The sequence below is a fragment of the Marmota marmota genome, unplaced genomic scaffold (genome assembly GCF_001458135.2).
Source record: "Marmota marmota marmota unplaced genomic scaffold, marMar, whole genome shotgun sequence".
Classification (NCBI taxonomy): domain Eukaryota; kingdom Metazoa; phylum Chordata; class Mammalia; order Rodentia; family Sciuridae; genus Marmota; species Marmota marmota.
The window spans coordinates 895,594-911,039 of NW_025999924.1; the positions used below are offsets into that span (position 1 = coordinate 895,594).

Here is a 15,446-nt window from a genome sequence, read left to right on the forward strand (position 1 = left end):
AAGTCCCTCAGGCCAAAAGTAAAAACAGAAACTCAGACTGAGAACTTTTCAGGATATTAGGGTATGCACCCCAAGGGCTCTGAAGCTCAACTTGAGACAAGCAGCTCAGAGTTATGGAAGAACTAAAGTTTTGTAGCCACATGAACTGTGTGTCACCACTTCATGGGACACAAAATTTGATATAATTGGATGTTTGGAACAGAATGCAGTTTCTTCTGAAGGGGTAAAAAGTAACTTTAAACTGACTTCAGCAGATGTTACAGTCCTACTGAGATACCAAGATCAAAGCTTTACGTTTAAGGAAATGATTATTTTATCTTCACATTTTGCCAGCTGATAACATACTGCCTCTCATTTTTAATGACCCTAAAATAAAATATGCTGGTCTGCTTTCTAAGCTTGGCCCAAGCACGAGTCTCACTAAAATGATTAGCATTGCTATGTATTTGCCTCTTTGCCAACAGTTCCCAAATCCAAAAAGTGTGATTTGGTAATGAGAAAGGCAGTATTTAGTTTCATTTTTAGTGATGTGTGAGAGTTCTGGTCACAATGTATTCACAAAGATGAAAAAGAAAGAAAGAAAAGAAAAAAATTAAGGGATGGGGGAAGATGGGGGAAAAGGAAGGATGACTATAGGCCACAAGAAGAAAGTTCTGAGATTTAAGGATGATTACACTTGTACCAGGTCTCATATACCTTTTCCACAGCTCAGTCATGCTATTTTTCTAAGTTTAAATAAAACTGCATTACTTTTGTAAATCAAGACATAGGTAAGCTGGTGGTGGTAAGAGCTGACTCAAGTGAAAAATTAAACAAAAAGGACTGGATGGATGGGTGCAGTGGAGCACTGCCTGTAATCCCAGTGGCTTGGGAGGCAAAGGCAGGAGGATCTCAAGTTCAAAGCCAGCCTGAGCAATTTATCAAGGTGGTAAGCAACTCAGTGAGACCCTGTCTCTAACAAAATACAAAATAGGGCTGGGGATATGGCTCAGTGGTGGAGTGCCCCTGAATTCAATCCCTGGTACTTCCCCACCCCTGCGGGGGGTGGGGGGAAGTGCTGGAAATTTCCAAGGCTGTAATGTTGTCTGAAAACTAATCTTTACAATAGAGAGGACTGGAACTCACCACCTTAACCCCTGAACAATCAATAGAAACCACCTAACATTATGTGACTATGGAACAGAATTGAGTAAACAGATAATTACACTAAAGGAATATTCCACACTGCCTTGAATTCTTCACAAAGGTCAATGACATGAAAAAAGGACAATTGTAGATTTAAAAAATCAAACCATCAAATGCAACATATTAAATGGATTTTGGATCAAATGACATATGGGTATCATACAAAGACATCTTTTTAGGGCAGTTGAGAAAATTGGAATATGAACTGGTTTTTAAGTGTTAATTGCACTGATGTTAATTTTCTTAGGTACTGATATTAGTGAATTTGCAGACCCATTCTTAAATGCATGCTGGAGTACTAGATGAAGTGCTACAATTCTGTAGTAGCTTTCAATTGTTCAATAAAAGAAAAGACATCTGTGTATGTGTGTGTGCATGTGTGTATTTATGTATGTATATGGAGACAGAAATGTGGCAAAATGTTAGTAGTTTGATGAATCTAGATAAAAGGGATACTGGGGTTCACTATACTATTCTTTCAATGCTGCTGTAAAACCTTTTCTAAAGTTAGGGGGAATATTTATTTTTCATGACATACTTCTAGTCACTTGGAGCTTATGTTTGTAGGAGAAGATAACAACACTTTGTTGGTAAGCTATGTTTTATTTCATGGAATTGGGAATTATTTGTAAGGCTACAGAAAGCCAACTTTTTAAAAAACTCAATGATGATTTTATGTTTATGATTTCAAGTAGCTGTCTGGAGTCAGAGAGTTGACCAGTTCCAGTACACTGCCATTTATTTACTTTTAAAATAAACTCAGTAAACTACGCTGTTTGAGTGTAGGCTTTAGATTGCTATGGAATGAACCAGTGATGGCCTCATATTTCTTTTGTACTGATCTCCTTCTCCTTTCCCTTCCACCAGATTCCCTATTTTCTTACATCATGGTGGCGAGTTTGTGTTCCTACTGAATTGCACAACTGCATGGAGATAGGTATTCCCTGTCCTAACCATACAAGGCAGCAAACACTATGGCAAAAATAGCAACTCAACAAATACTAGTTGAATAAAGAACAGATAAAGATCTAAAAAATATTTTCCAAGAGAAATTGTATAAATAAGTGCTTCAGCATGTAATGATGTGGCTTCTCTAATATGACTAGTAGGAGAGGGAGAAAGGACCAATTCATATTGAAAAGTCAAAATGCTACTACACATGGGCCTTTGTCAGAGGACTAGATAAAGTCATGAAATTGGATTATCATTACCTGGTTTCAGGAGCCACACACAGTTCAGTCAGAGGTCCAGCTGAACTCTTGACCCAAACTTAAAATGCTTCTATAAATTTGTGTTATTGAATTCTGTAATTCAACATTTTATGTCATAATAAAGCACATAAAAATGCAAGATACATGATTTTTTTTTCCCCCGGAGGTGTGCTGGGGGATCAACTGCTCTACCACTGGAGCTACATCCCCAGTCCCATGAAATTTTTTTCCCCCTAGGATTTTTACAAAGCCTATTTTGACCTATGAGTTAAAAAATGAACCAAATTCATTCTCTGAGATAAGTTTCTCGGGGTTTTGTTTTGGTAATATCTGGCTATAGTATGATATTAAAATGTCAGGAACTGGAAAGATGGATATTTCACTATAACTGAAGAACTAAAGCATGTTTGAGAATTTCTAACAACACTGATGGGGACAGTGTTTCAAATTAAATAATTAAGGCAAAAGAAAGACATTATTAAACTTAGGTCAGTCTTGTAGGCTAATAGTGGTAAGGAAATACCCTTTTTCTTCTGGTACCGTGGATTGAACTCAGGAGCATTTAACCGCTACGCCACATCCCTAGGCCCCCCGCCCCCCTTTTTTTAAATTTAGAGACAGGGTCTTGTTAAGGCTGGCTTTGAACTAGTGATCCTCCTGCCTCAGCCCCCTGAGCCACTGGGATTAAAGGAGTGTTCAGTCTTTTTTTTTTTTTTTTTTTTTTTTTGAGAGAGAGAGAGACAGAGAAAGAGAATTTTAATATTTATTTTTTTTTAGTTTTCAGCAGAAATAACATCTTTGTTTGTATGTGGTGCTGAGGATCGAACCCGGGCCGCACGCATGCCAGGCGAGCGCGCTACCGCTTGAGCCACATCCCCAGTCTTAAAATAGAACTTAACCAGGTAACTAAGATTTGCTTCCTGTAGTACTGCCATTAACTCATGCAGATCAGAACCAGAGTATAAAAGAAAATATCCCTTTATAATCACTGGGCAATTTTTATGAATTCATTTTTTGGTATGAGAGACAAGAAAACTAATCAGACAAATCAGTCAAGGTGAGGTATCTTTGGAAAATTTAATTTGGACTGTATTTTCTTTCTCTTGCTGAAAACATCAAATATCCCAGACATTTTGGGTTCCACAGCTTACAAAGGGGCAGTGGGTTTCCCGCAGTTACATACTGTACCCAACTTTCTATAGAAAGGTAAGACACTTTCCAACCTTGCTTTTGAGTATTTCCTAAAAAAAAATGCTTTAAAGGTTTGTTGTTGTTGTTGTTTACAATAAATGACAAGTAAAACAAAGTAAGGCTTTATTTTCTCCTTTTCCCCTTTGTAAGTACTGCATGATGGAGGAACAAGGAAGGAAGACTGGTTATGTCAGTGTTGATGCCCTGGGGCTTACTGCTGGGTCCTCTGAGGTGCACCCACATCACCAAGGCCCCGATGTACCCATGCACTAAGGAACCTGAGACGCCTGGGTAAGTGTGGAACAGCCCGTCGTGGCTTTGTAGGACTGCACAACACTTGGGGACTGGGAGCTGCCTGGTTTTTCTTGGCATTTGCAGGGCTGCTGGCCTTCATGAGTAACAAAGAAACTAGTAACAAACCACGACCAGAGGTCTCCCACCTGCTACTGCAGTACCACAGGTTCACTTCTGTGGGCCTTACAATGTACATTTACAAACTAAGTGTATTTACTAAAAATCAAATGAGAAAAAAAAATGCTTTTACTAATTCCTGCATTGAATTACCAAGATGAAAATGAAAGCATGTGTCTGATAAAACACATTTTCTATGTCAGATGAAAACAACTCCTTGCAAGGTAATCTTAGTAATGTACATTTGTCACTATTTATATACTTTTGCCTGGTATATAGATTTCTTTAATTGCATCATCTGAACAGCTCTGTCATTTTCCAAACTTGTTTCATTAGCTTAAAAAAGGGATAAGGCAGCCAAATTTAACTAATTTTGGTTGCAGAAAAACATCTTAGACATCAACCTTCATCTTCTCAAGTGTTAAGAGTACATGATTAAAAGACAATCAAAGTTTCTTCTCTTAGTTTCTTAGAAAACTAAGCAGCTATTGTCAGTAAATGTACCTCTAGCAAACACATGGCCCCTTCATAAATATAAAATTAAATTCTTTTGAGGAATAGGTTTGTGATTTTAGTTATGTGGGATTTATATTTATTCTTTATATTTTGTAGTAAAAAATGTGTGGTCTTTGTTTCTTGAACTTCATACACAAGTGACTTTGTCACCTCAGCAGGCTCTCACATACAGGTGGAAGGCTGGGTTATTCGGCTTGCTTCAAGAAAAGGGTGGCAGCCATGTGGCATATGCTCTTAGAATCCTTGCAAGAACTCCTGCAGTTGGGTGACGATCTCTGTGTCCACCGTTTCCATGAGAGACTGGAAGCCTTGTTCTCCCAGAATCTCCTGCTGTGCTTTGAGCTTCTCATAGATGAACTGCTGCAGCGACACCGTGTGCACAGGGTCCTTCAGGGCCAGCTGCGGGACACAGAGAGGAGCCATATTGTGTTAGAAAAACATAACGAATTCTTTTGCATACAACTTACTACAATTCTTCACAATCTCTTCCCCAATTACAAAACTGCTAATGATTCCCCCTTTTTGAAAAAATATTTTAGTTGTAGATGGACAAAATACCTTCATCTTATTTATTTTTATGTGGTGCTGAGGATAGAACCCAGTGCCTCATACACACTAGGCAAGTGCTTTACCACTAAGCTACAACCCCAACCCTCTGATTCCTTTTGGGATTCTAAAACAGTTTCATGGTAGAAAGCTTCATTCAATTTGTCTAACCCCAACTTTCTAGGGCCCTCTGAACATAAATTACTCTGATTAGCTCAGTTTCTCAAGAGCTGAGGATTCAACCATTTAAGGCATCAAAATCTAGTAGAAAGTCTCCCTAAAAGAAAAAGAGCACGTTAAAGACCATTTCAACACACGTGCATGGAAATCACCTGGGGAGGATGAGGTGTTCTCAGTAACTTAGTGATGTCCTCGGGATGAGAGAGGAGACATTATTTCTCCTACCCTGGACCTCTGTGCTCTTTAAATTAACAAATATGTTTTCAGTTGGAAAAAAAAAGAAAAAAATTAAATATTTTTATTCTTTCTCCTCCAGTGGGATATTTGGGGCAGGAGAAATAAGTACAATTAAATAGAAAATAAGACATTGTTCTACTCCTTAAAGATAAAAATGGAAAATATTTTTGGTTTCTTTTCTATGCACGCTGTACACACACATGAATCACACAATTAGTACTGCTCTGTGCATTTACAATACCACAAAAAATTCTGAGAATTCTAAATCTATATATCTATTTTTTTCTGCTATAGACATATTAAAGTGATCATAGTATAAATACAGTTTTAACTATTATTTTGCTGAGTAGCCTACCACAAACACTGTCTCATTATATCTATAGCTATTCCTCTACTTTTCAACTTATTTTCTTGGGATATCTGTTTCAGAAGAATAGGGCATCAACAATTTTATGACTCCTGATACATATTATCAAGTTGTTTTCTCTACTGTCTTTACCAATTTAAAAGGTATAATAAAGGTTTTTAGCTTCTGACAGTGTTCTTACCACTGGTATTATTTAAATGCTTTATGATTTAATAACTGAAAAAATAACATACCACTGCTGTAAGCTGCACACTTATCTCATTATCCAATTATAGTGCAAATCTAAAAGGATTTATTTAAGTGAAGTATATAAGATTCTGTGGCTGATAAAGTTGAATTATAGTCAGAACTGCTATTTGAACAATGTAAATAGATTTTAAAGTAATGACCACAAATGAAAAATTCAACTGAAAGGCAGGACATAGGGCATGAAATTGAAATTAAACCCCATATATAACTGAGGCTGGAGTACATGATAAATCCAGACAAGAAGTAATAATTTCAAAACTCATTTCCCTGGAAGACAGGTAGGCGAAACAACACCAAGAAAGGTGGGCACAAAGGCCTATGTCCACAAGCCTAAAGACAACATTCCATAAAAGGTACAGAAATTGAAAAATTGAAGATGAACATTTAAAAATATTTGCTCAAGAAATATGAAGTGATGATCAATATTATTATAAATACTAAAATCAACTTCTTACTAAAGAGGATGTACATTTTTTGGAAACATGATGAATTATCTGTAACTACAACTATCTATTATCACATGAGAAAAATAGCAGCTGAGCTTAAAACTGATGTTTACCAGTCCTTCCACAGAGAATAGTAGTTTTAACAATACCTTCAGTTGCCAGAATTGAAACACACTCAAGTGACTAATAGCATTTTCAAAGAAATTAACTGTTACCTTCATATAAATAATGACTACATGGCTTACAATAAAATTTATCTGATTTAGTGTAAAAAATTACAGAATGCCTACTAGGTTTACCAGGTGGTATGCTCTTGAGAAAGTAGCTTTCTAGGTAAAAAATAGGGACAAAGAAACTGGTATATAAACACAATGGCATATTACTCAGCCTTAAAAGAGAATAAAATCATGGCATTTGCAGGTAAATAGATGGAGCTGGAGAATACCATGCTAAGTGAAGTAAGCCAATCCCCAAAACCAAAGGCCAAATGTTCTCTCTGATAAGTGGATGCTGATCCATAACAGAGAAGGAAGAGGCATGGGAAAAAATGGGGAAACTTTGGGCAAAGAAAGGAGGGGAAAGATGATGGAATAGATGGGCATCATTTCCCTATGTACATGTATGACTGCACACATGAAGTGATGCTATATCGTGCACAACCACAGAAATGTAAAGTTGTGCTGCAATTGTGTACAATGAAATCAAAATGCATTCTACTCTCATATATACCTAATTAAAATAAATAAATAAAAATTTAAAAAGTAGATACTACATCTGCTGTTGAAACAAACACACTGCAAATAATAAATTATTTTTTCAAATTCTTATTATAATAGCTGACAACTAAGAACCCTGGTTTTTTTTTTTTTAATACAACAAACATAAGAGGCTCCAAAATGTGGGGGAAACAGGGTCAAACAGCAGAGACTTCACACTTAAGAACAATATAGTTGTGAGTTCCATGGCTTTCTCCTTGCCTTATATATCCCAAACTTCAATTTCAAGAAGTCAGCAACCTAGAAAGAAAACCAACAAAAAACTTTGAAAAAAGCCTGCTGTTTTGAACCAGAGGACCAAGAAAGAGATAGCCTTCCAAGACAGAAATCTTAGACAATGTATTAGTTTTGTGTCACTGTGGCTAAAATACCTGATCAGAACAACTTAAGAGGAAGAAAAGTTTATTTAGATTCTAGGTTCCAGAGTTTTAGTCATTCAAGCTGATTCCACAGCTCTGAGCCCAAGGTGAGGCACCTCATGGCAGAAGGGAGGGTAGAGGGAAATTACTCCATTCATGGCAGAGAGGAAGGGACCACAAGGAAGATGTACTCTTTCATGGCACAACCCCAATGAACAACCTCCTCCAGTCACTACCCACTTAGCCCATTTAAACTAGGATAGACTGAACAGGTTACATCTCATCATCCAATCATTTCATCTCTGAACATTCAATCAGCATTAACACAGAAGATGGGGGAGGGGCACCTCATATTCAAACAATAACAACATTTGCGGGTGCGTATGTGTGTGTGTGTGTATGTACATGCATATATATATAATCTTTTTTTCTTTTTTGGGGGGAACAAGGATTGAACCCAGGAACACTTAACCACTGAGCCACATCCCTAGCCCATTTTTGTATTTTATTTCGAGACAGGGTCTCAATGTGTTGCTTAGGGCCTCACTAAGTTACTGAGATTGGCTTTGAATTTGTGATCCTCCTGCTTCAGCTTCCCAGGCCGCTAGGATTATAGGTGTGTACCACCGTGCCTGGCTCAATCATCTTAAATTCAGCTAAATATATAGAGTCACAAGGCTACCATAGGGTAACCTTAACATCAGTTTGCTCAGACAGTTGTGGGGATTATGTAATATAATAAAAAGGATATGTGATAAATTGTGCATGAGTAAAATTGTTGGGATTATAAGTGGATTTTTAGAATCCTATAAAAATATGCTGCCTTTTGTGATGACCCATTACATGTTTCTTGGAAGTATTTTTAATATAAACCAGTTTTAGCAGTAAATTAAGAATTACTTCTATTCAGTTTCTAGCAATGGGGTAACCTCTTCACATTAAAATAAAAATCAACCTGAATACACAACTAAATTAGTAAATAAATGTTCTCCTTCAATTCATCTTATTGTTTAAGCAAAATGAGTATAAAACAATATATGATAAGGTATTTAGAGATGTACTTTGTACATTAATGTTCCTAAATTAGAAAATAACAGTCTTCCGGGTAAAGTACTATTACCCAGATATGCCTTTGATTCTACTACTGCTTTTCAGAAATATATTCATTTTTGTCCATTCTGTGTGAGAATATACCATAAAATCAAATCTAAGCCACAATATATTGATCTTACTATACACGAGTATCAGGTGATACAGAGAATGGAAAGAGAAAAAGGAAAACAGTGCGAAAAAAAATCAGATGATATTTGCAATTATATTTGCAATCTAAACGTCATCTTTAGGTATACTGAGTTCTCAGAGTAAATATATTTCTGTTTATATGCTTATTGAAGGGACTGAGAAATATGAACATTACTAATAGGAAACATTACTATAGGAAAACTGGCCTCTATGATTCTAAGAAGTGAGATCACGGAGTAAATTTTATGAGAATCTCAAATCTCTTGGTAAAATGCTCCACAAAGTCAGACAACCAGGTAAAGGAATGGAAACTCCAAGTGCTATCAATAAGATGCTGAATGGGAATCCATACAAACAAGAAAGTTTAATGAACCAATCAAGTCTTCAATCTCTTTCAAATACTGGGACTATCATTTCATCAAATTATAAATCAATAATTTATAATGATAGAATGTAATGGAGATCAATAGGGGAATGAAAGCTTTCCATCTTAACTATTTGCTAATATAGCAAACCTACTAAAGAAATTGTGATATTTTAAGACCTGTATTAACTCACTGTTCCTGGGAAGGGAAGTAGCAATACTACGGCTATTTAACCTAAGCTTGTTGGAGAGCTTGGGTAAATGGCAAACACTTTTTAAAATGCCATATATTTTAAAAAATAAAATGTATATTTATTTTGGTAGGCAGGCTTGGCACAAAACAAAGGACCAGTTCCACAGTACTACTTCCATTATTGAATAATCTGTGTAAGTCAAACTGAAGATTCAAAACAATCATCTCTTTGATGAACAAAATTGTGAACGAACTATGACAATTATTTAGAAAACACCACCATTTAAGCATTTAAAAGGCTGTTCAAAGTCAGTCTCAGGAAAAGCGAGGTGCTAAGCAACTCAGTGAGACCCTGTCTCTAAATAAAATACAAAATAGGGCTAGGGATGTGGCTCAGTGGTCGAGTACCCCTGAGTACACCCCCCCCAAAAAAGTTTGCCATATTATTTATCTTTTATCACTGCAGTTGACTTAAATTTCAGAGAACTAAACCTATCAACATTTAGTTCACATAACAATGTAGTAACCACAGTCAGACTATCTACAGAACCCTTGGGATTTACAAATATAAATGAATTTGTACCAATCTCTTGACAGTCAGGCTTGCTTTTGCTCAAGGAATAAATAAATAGTGAAATAAGAATAAGCAGTCTCAGAAACAATTACAAAGCAATATTAGTCAACTGGTACACTTAACTACAAAAGTCACATTCCTGACAAAGGCCACCATCTCCAGTTCTTGGTAGAGAGCGCGCATTACTGTAGACATAAGGATTTAAGAATTTGCTACCACTGGCATCTAATTCAATGAATAGTTCCTGAAGATTGATTTTGTACAATTTTAAGTGCAGGGGTTCAGAGATAAAATAAATGATGGTCCCTGTATATAACGTGTGTTTTAAAAGGGAGGGGGGTGAAAGATAACATGAAAAATTAGTGATCCAATCAGAATATTTACATTAAATGGCAAAAAGCAGCTGCAGGAACAACGTCTGGACTGAGGCAGCTAGTAAGTGTGAGAGAGCATGTGTGGAGTGTGGGGTTTGAGGGGGCAGAAAAGACAACAAAGAGAAGAGAGTTCTTAGTTACTGAATTCTAAGGTAAGCTAGCTGGACATGTGGACACATCCAATGGCATCATTATCCTCTGGGCTGAAGCAGTTAATCTAATGATGAAGAGGGGTGATGGTCATGGCTGAGATCCTGGAGCAGAAAAACACCATGAAGCTCTCCTAGCAAACATAAGGAGACTACAGGAAGCCTCTTCCTCACAGGGTACAGTGTAGCTACATATAACATACAACCTTTTCTTGCCATATCTTCTACTTTGCTTTGCAAATTTTTCTCAACAAATAAAAAAACCAATCAAACCAAACTTGTCTTTAAATGCATGCATCTCTTGTGCTGTATATGTGTAATAAGAATTGTAATGCATTCCGCCGTCATTTATTTTTTAAAAATCAATTAAAATTTTTTTTAAAAAAATCAATGAGTGAATAGGATCTGCATTAGGAAAATTTGATTTATAGAGAAATCTTTGTTAGAATATAGTTATTCTGCAAAATAACAAAACAAGTGATCCCTCTCCCCAAAACCTGAGTTTTAAGACAGGAATAAAGAACAATGACAAAGTAAAAACATTCCTCTTCATTTAGAGAAATTCTGACAAGATGCATTATGCTTTTCTGAATAAAATACAATTTTGTTTACTAAAAAGTCAAAAACATTTGTAACATGTATCTACAGCTATTCAATTAAAAACTTAAAATTAATTAATTAAAAGCTATTCAATTAAAAAATTAAAGAAATTTTGGTGCAGTGGCCCCCAGGTGACAGCCTGCTAGGGATGACAAACACTGAGGACTAATGGAGAGGCTGAGGAAATGTATAAAAGAAATAGAAAAGTGCCTATAGGGTAACAGTCATGTTATTTAGTAGCCATTTTCTTAAGAAAAAAGAAGGAAAAATGACTTCTATAAAATCCATATGTAAATATGTTACAGAATTATGGGCCAGAGATCTTCTGTACAAATAACTAGTATAAAGTGGAAAGAGAAAGAGCAAGCATAAAATCTTGTAGACAAAAAACCATGCATATAATTATGAAAATGTGGATATTACATTTCACACAAAATCTAGTTTCAAATGGTATCTGATGATACATAGTCATTGCTATTAAGGCAGTCATAAGTGATTAAGCAAATTCATGGTGGAATATGATTTAACTTTTTCTATAAATCGACACATATCATTCCCTTAATAACTTTTTGATGGCTCCCTATTCCTATCAAATAATGCCCAAATTCATCAGTATATTAGTTTCCTGTGCTTCTGTAACTCATTATCACAAATTTAGTGGCTTAAAACAACACAAATTTATTACTGTACAGTTCTTGGGGGTTTTTTTTTGGGGGGAGGGTTACCAGGGATTGAACTCAGGGGCACTCGACCACTGAGCCACATCCCCAGCCCAAATATTTTTTATTTATTTATTTTTATTTATTTTATTTAGAGACAGGGTCTCACTGAGTTGCTTACCACCTTGATAAATTGCTCAGGCTGGCTTTGAACTTGCGATCCTCCTGCCTCAGCCTCCCAAGCTGCTGGGACTACAGGCATGTACCACCATGCCCCGCCTACCATACAGTTCTGACAATCAATAGTCCAAAACAAGACTCACAGGACTGAAGTCAAAGTGCTGCAGGGCTGCTCTCCTCCTAGAGGCTCTATAGTGGTATCTGTTTCCTTGCCTTTTCCAGCCTTAAAAGACCACTGGCCTTGCTTGGTTTGTGGCTGCCTCTATCCACTTTCAAAAGCAGTAATACCAGGATACTGCATCATTGTGACCCTCTTTTCTGCCTTCCTCTTCTACTTTTAAAGACTCTTGTGATAACATATTTACCCACTCCAGGATAATGTCCTTTACAATCAACTGATCAGCAACTTTAAATCCATTTAACTAAAATTTAAATAAAATTTACAGGAAACAACTGTTTTGGAAGGAGCTCCTGGACTAGTCCCAACAACCAGATCAAACTGGTATGGAGTCACATATGAACTTAATAGCCAGTTTAAAAAAAAAAAAAGCATGAGAGACAGACCAACAGTGGGGTGGGGGGTGGGGGATGCAGAGAGAGAAAAAAAGAGATTTTCATAGCAACCAGTCAAAAGGGGCCAGTGAACCTGGGATGACATGAAATATGATAAAAAATCTGCTCTCCTTAACCCATACAGGGAAAGTAACCCAATGTTAACCAATCTGCTCTGTGTATTTTGCTATTTCCTTGTTCCTGCTAAGCTGCTTTATAATAACAAACAGTTCTGCCAACCCCAAAGGCACTCCTATTTTGTAGACTAAATGCTACGTGGTTTATAACTAATAAATCTAATTAGATCTTTAAAGCTCAATTTGTTGAAGTTTTGTTTGTTGTACGTAATATAACATATTCACAGGACATGGACATCTTTGGGGGAAATGAGGGATTATTCTACCTACTACACTTATCATATTGTATACAAGGTTCTCTATAATCTGGCTGCCTTTTGGCACACAGTAGGCACTTCATAGATATTTCTTGAATGATACTCTTGCAACTACCTACTGCTTAATGAAACAAAATATACTTGTAATATCTAACTGCAAACAAAATATGACTGCTTTAATTCAGGGTTTTTCAAAGTTGGCACTATTTTGGGTGGACAATTCATTATTGGGAAGGGGGCTGTTCTAAGGGCATAGCATGTTTAGAAGCATCCTTGTCTCCTATGCATTCATGCCAGCAGCACTAACTTGCCCTATATGGCAAGAGAGAGAGAAAAAAATAACGTCAATGCCATTAAGTCCCCAGGAGAACAAAATAAACACTCCACTAAGAACCACATTAAATAAAGATCTTTCGTTTTCATATTATTTATATATAACATACTTTATTCACATAATGACATAAAACATTTTCAGTTTCTTTCTGTGGGGGAAAAATTAACTCCAATTTAAGTTCAAGAAAGGTTATAAATAACACCTGAATAGTTTCTATAACAAAAGCCTTCCTCTTTTACATCTGCTTTATTTTAAAGTATTTGATTTTAAGGTAACATTTCTAGAAAACTAGATGACTTACTATCCTTGCATACACTGCACATGTGGAATAGGAAATAAAGACAGAACTATGCAAAGCTGTTTTAAAGTCTGTCATAGATAATTTTACCTTGCTAGAGTTCACATAAAAATGAGTTAAAGTGGTTAGGATATAATGAAATCTAAACCATTTAATTTGTAAATTCTTTAGCTAATAAATATCCTTTCAACAGAAATGATAATCTGTGAACATATCATTACTGAATTCAATGGACATATTCTTTCTCATATTTTCTTTATCTAATTCTGATTAATGGCAGCATACCTTAGCTTTTGATATATTATGTCTTTATTCCTATTATATAGTTAGGATACCATTAAGAAGCAATTACTTTTAATGTACTGCTTAAAAGAAAAAGTTGCTGTATTACTTGATCAATTTGATTATTTAAGAAATATTCTAAAATGAAGACACAAGTATAAATATTAATAAAAATATAATTCTTAGTATTTAAATTGCTTAAGATCTTATGCCTGCCTTTCAAATAATAGTATATGAATTTTGTTTTCCATAAAGCATCCTCCCTCCAGCCCCTCCCAGAGACATTCTACCATTGAGGTACAGCCCCAGTATTCCACCTACGATTTTGAATTTTGAGACAGGATTGCTGGGGTTGGCCTCAAATTTTCAATTCTCCTGCCTCACCTTCCTGAGTAGCTGGGATTACAGGAATATACCACTGTGCCTGGCCTTTTACATTTTACTAAGATTTTTTAACAATTCTTTATTTTATATGAAGCTAAATTTTCTGGTAAAACATCCTCAGGTCGGATTGGGCCCCAACTTCCTTAATAAGACTCCTATGGCACAAGCATTATTATCAAGAATCAATAAATGGGATAGATTCAAACTAAAAGGCTTCTTCTTGATAAAAGAAACAATCAGTAGGGTGAATAGAGAGCCTACTAATTGGGAACAAATTCTTATCACAAGCATGTCAGATAGAGCATTAATCTCTAAAAAAATATAAAGAACTCAAAAATCTTAACACCAAAGAAACAAATAACCCAATCAATAAATGGGCCAAGGAACTGAACAGATATTTCTAAGATACATAATCAATCGACAAATATATGAAAAAATGTTCAACATCTCTAGCAATTAGAGAAATGCAAATCAAAACTAAGATTTCATCTCACTCCACTCAGAATGGCAGCTATTACGTATACAAACAACCATAAGTGTTAGCGAGGATGTGGGGAAAAAGCAACTCATACATTGCTGGTGGGATTGCAAATTGGTGCAGCCAATATGGAAAGCAGTATGGAGAATCCTTGGAAAACTCAGAATGGAACCACTATTTGACCCAGCTATCCCACTCCTTGGTCTATACCCAAAGGACTTAAAAACAGCATTTTACAGGGACATAGCCACATTAATGTTTTATAGCAGCACAATTCACAGTAGCTACACTGTGGAACCAACCTAGATGCCCTTTAGTAGATGAATGGATAGAGAAAATGTGGTATGTACACATAAGGGAATATTACTCAGTATTAAAAGAGAATAAAATCATGGCACTTGCAGGTAAGTGGATGGAGCTGGAGAATATAATGCTAAGCGAAATTAGCCAATCCCCAAAAAACAAATGCCAAATGATTTCTCATTTAAGGATGATTTAAGGATACTGATTCACAATATGCTGTAGGGGGTGGGGGATGGGAGGATTAAATGAATTCTAGATAGGGCAAAGGGGAAAAGGGGAGGGAGAAAAATGGAGGGGGCACGGAGGTAGGAAAGACTGTGGAATACATGGTCATCATTACCCTAAGTACATGTATGAAGATACAAAGGATGTGACTCTGCTTTGTGTACAACCAGAGATATGAAAAATTGTG

At 36.1% G+C, this 15,446-nt stretch overlaps 1 protein-coding gene across 5 annotated transcripts in view; it reads right to left on the minus strand.

The window, feature by feature from the left end:
• Window positions 1-3,454: 3,454 nt before the first annotated feature.
• The window catches only part of Ipo11 (importin 11), a 199,948-nt gene continuing 187,956 nt past the window's right edge, over window positions 3,455-15,446 (minus strand). For 4 of the 5 annotated variants that reach the window (XM_015497266.2, XM_048799989.1, XM_048799990.1 and 1 more), the window contains exon 30: window positions 3,455-4,913. In XM_015497266.2, coding sequence (XP_015352752.1) covers window positions 4,749-4,913 — 165 coding nt within the window. In that variant the 3' untranslated portion in view covers window positions 3,455-4,748. Of the gene's footprint in view, window positions 4,914-7,427; window positions 7,556-15,446 lie in introns of those variants that run through there. The other variant, XM_048799992.1, reaches the window with a different exon arrangement.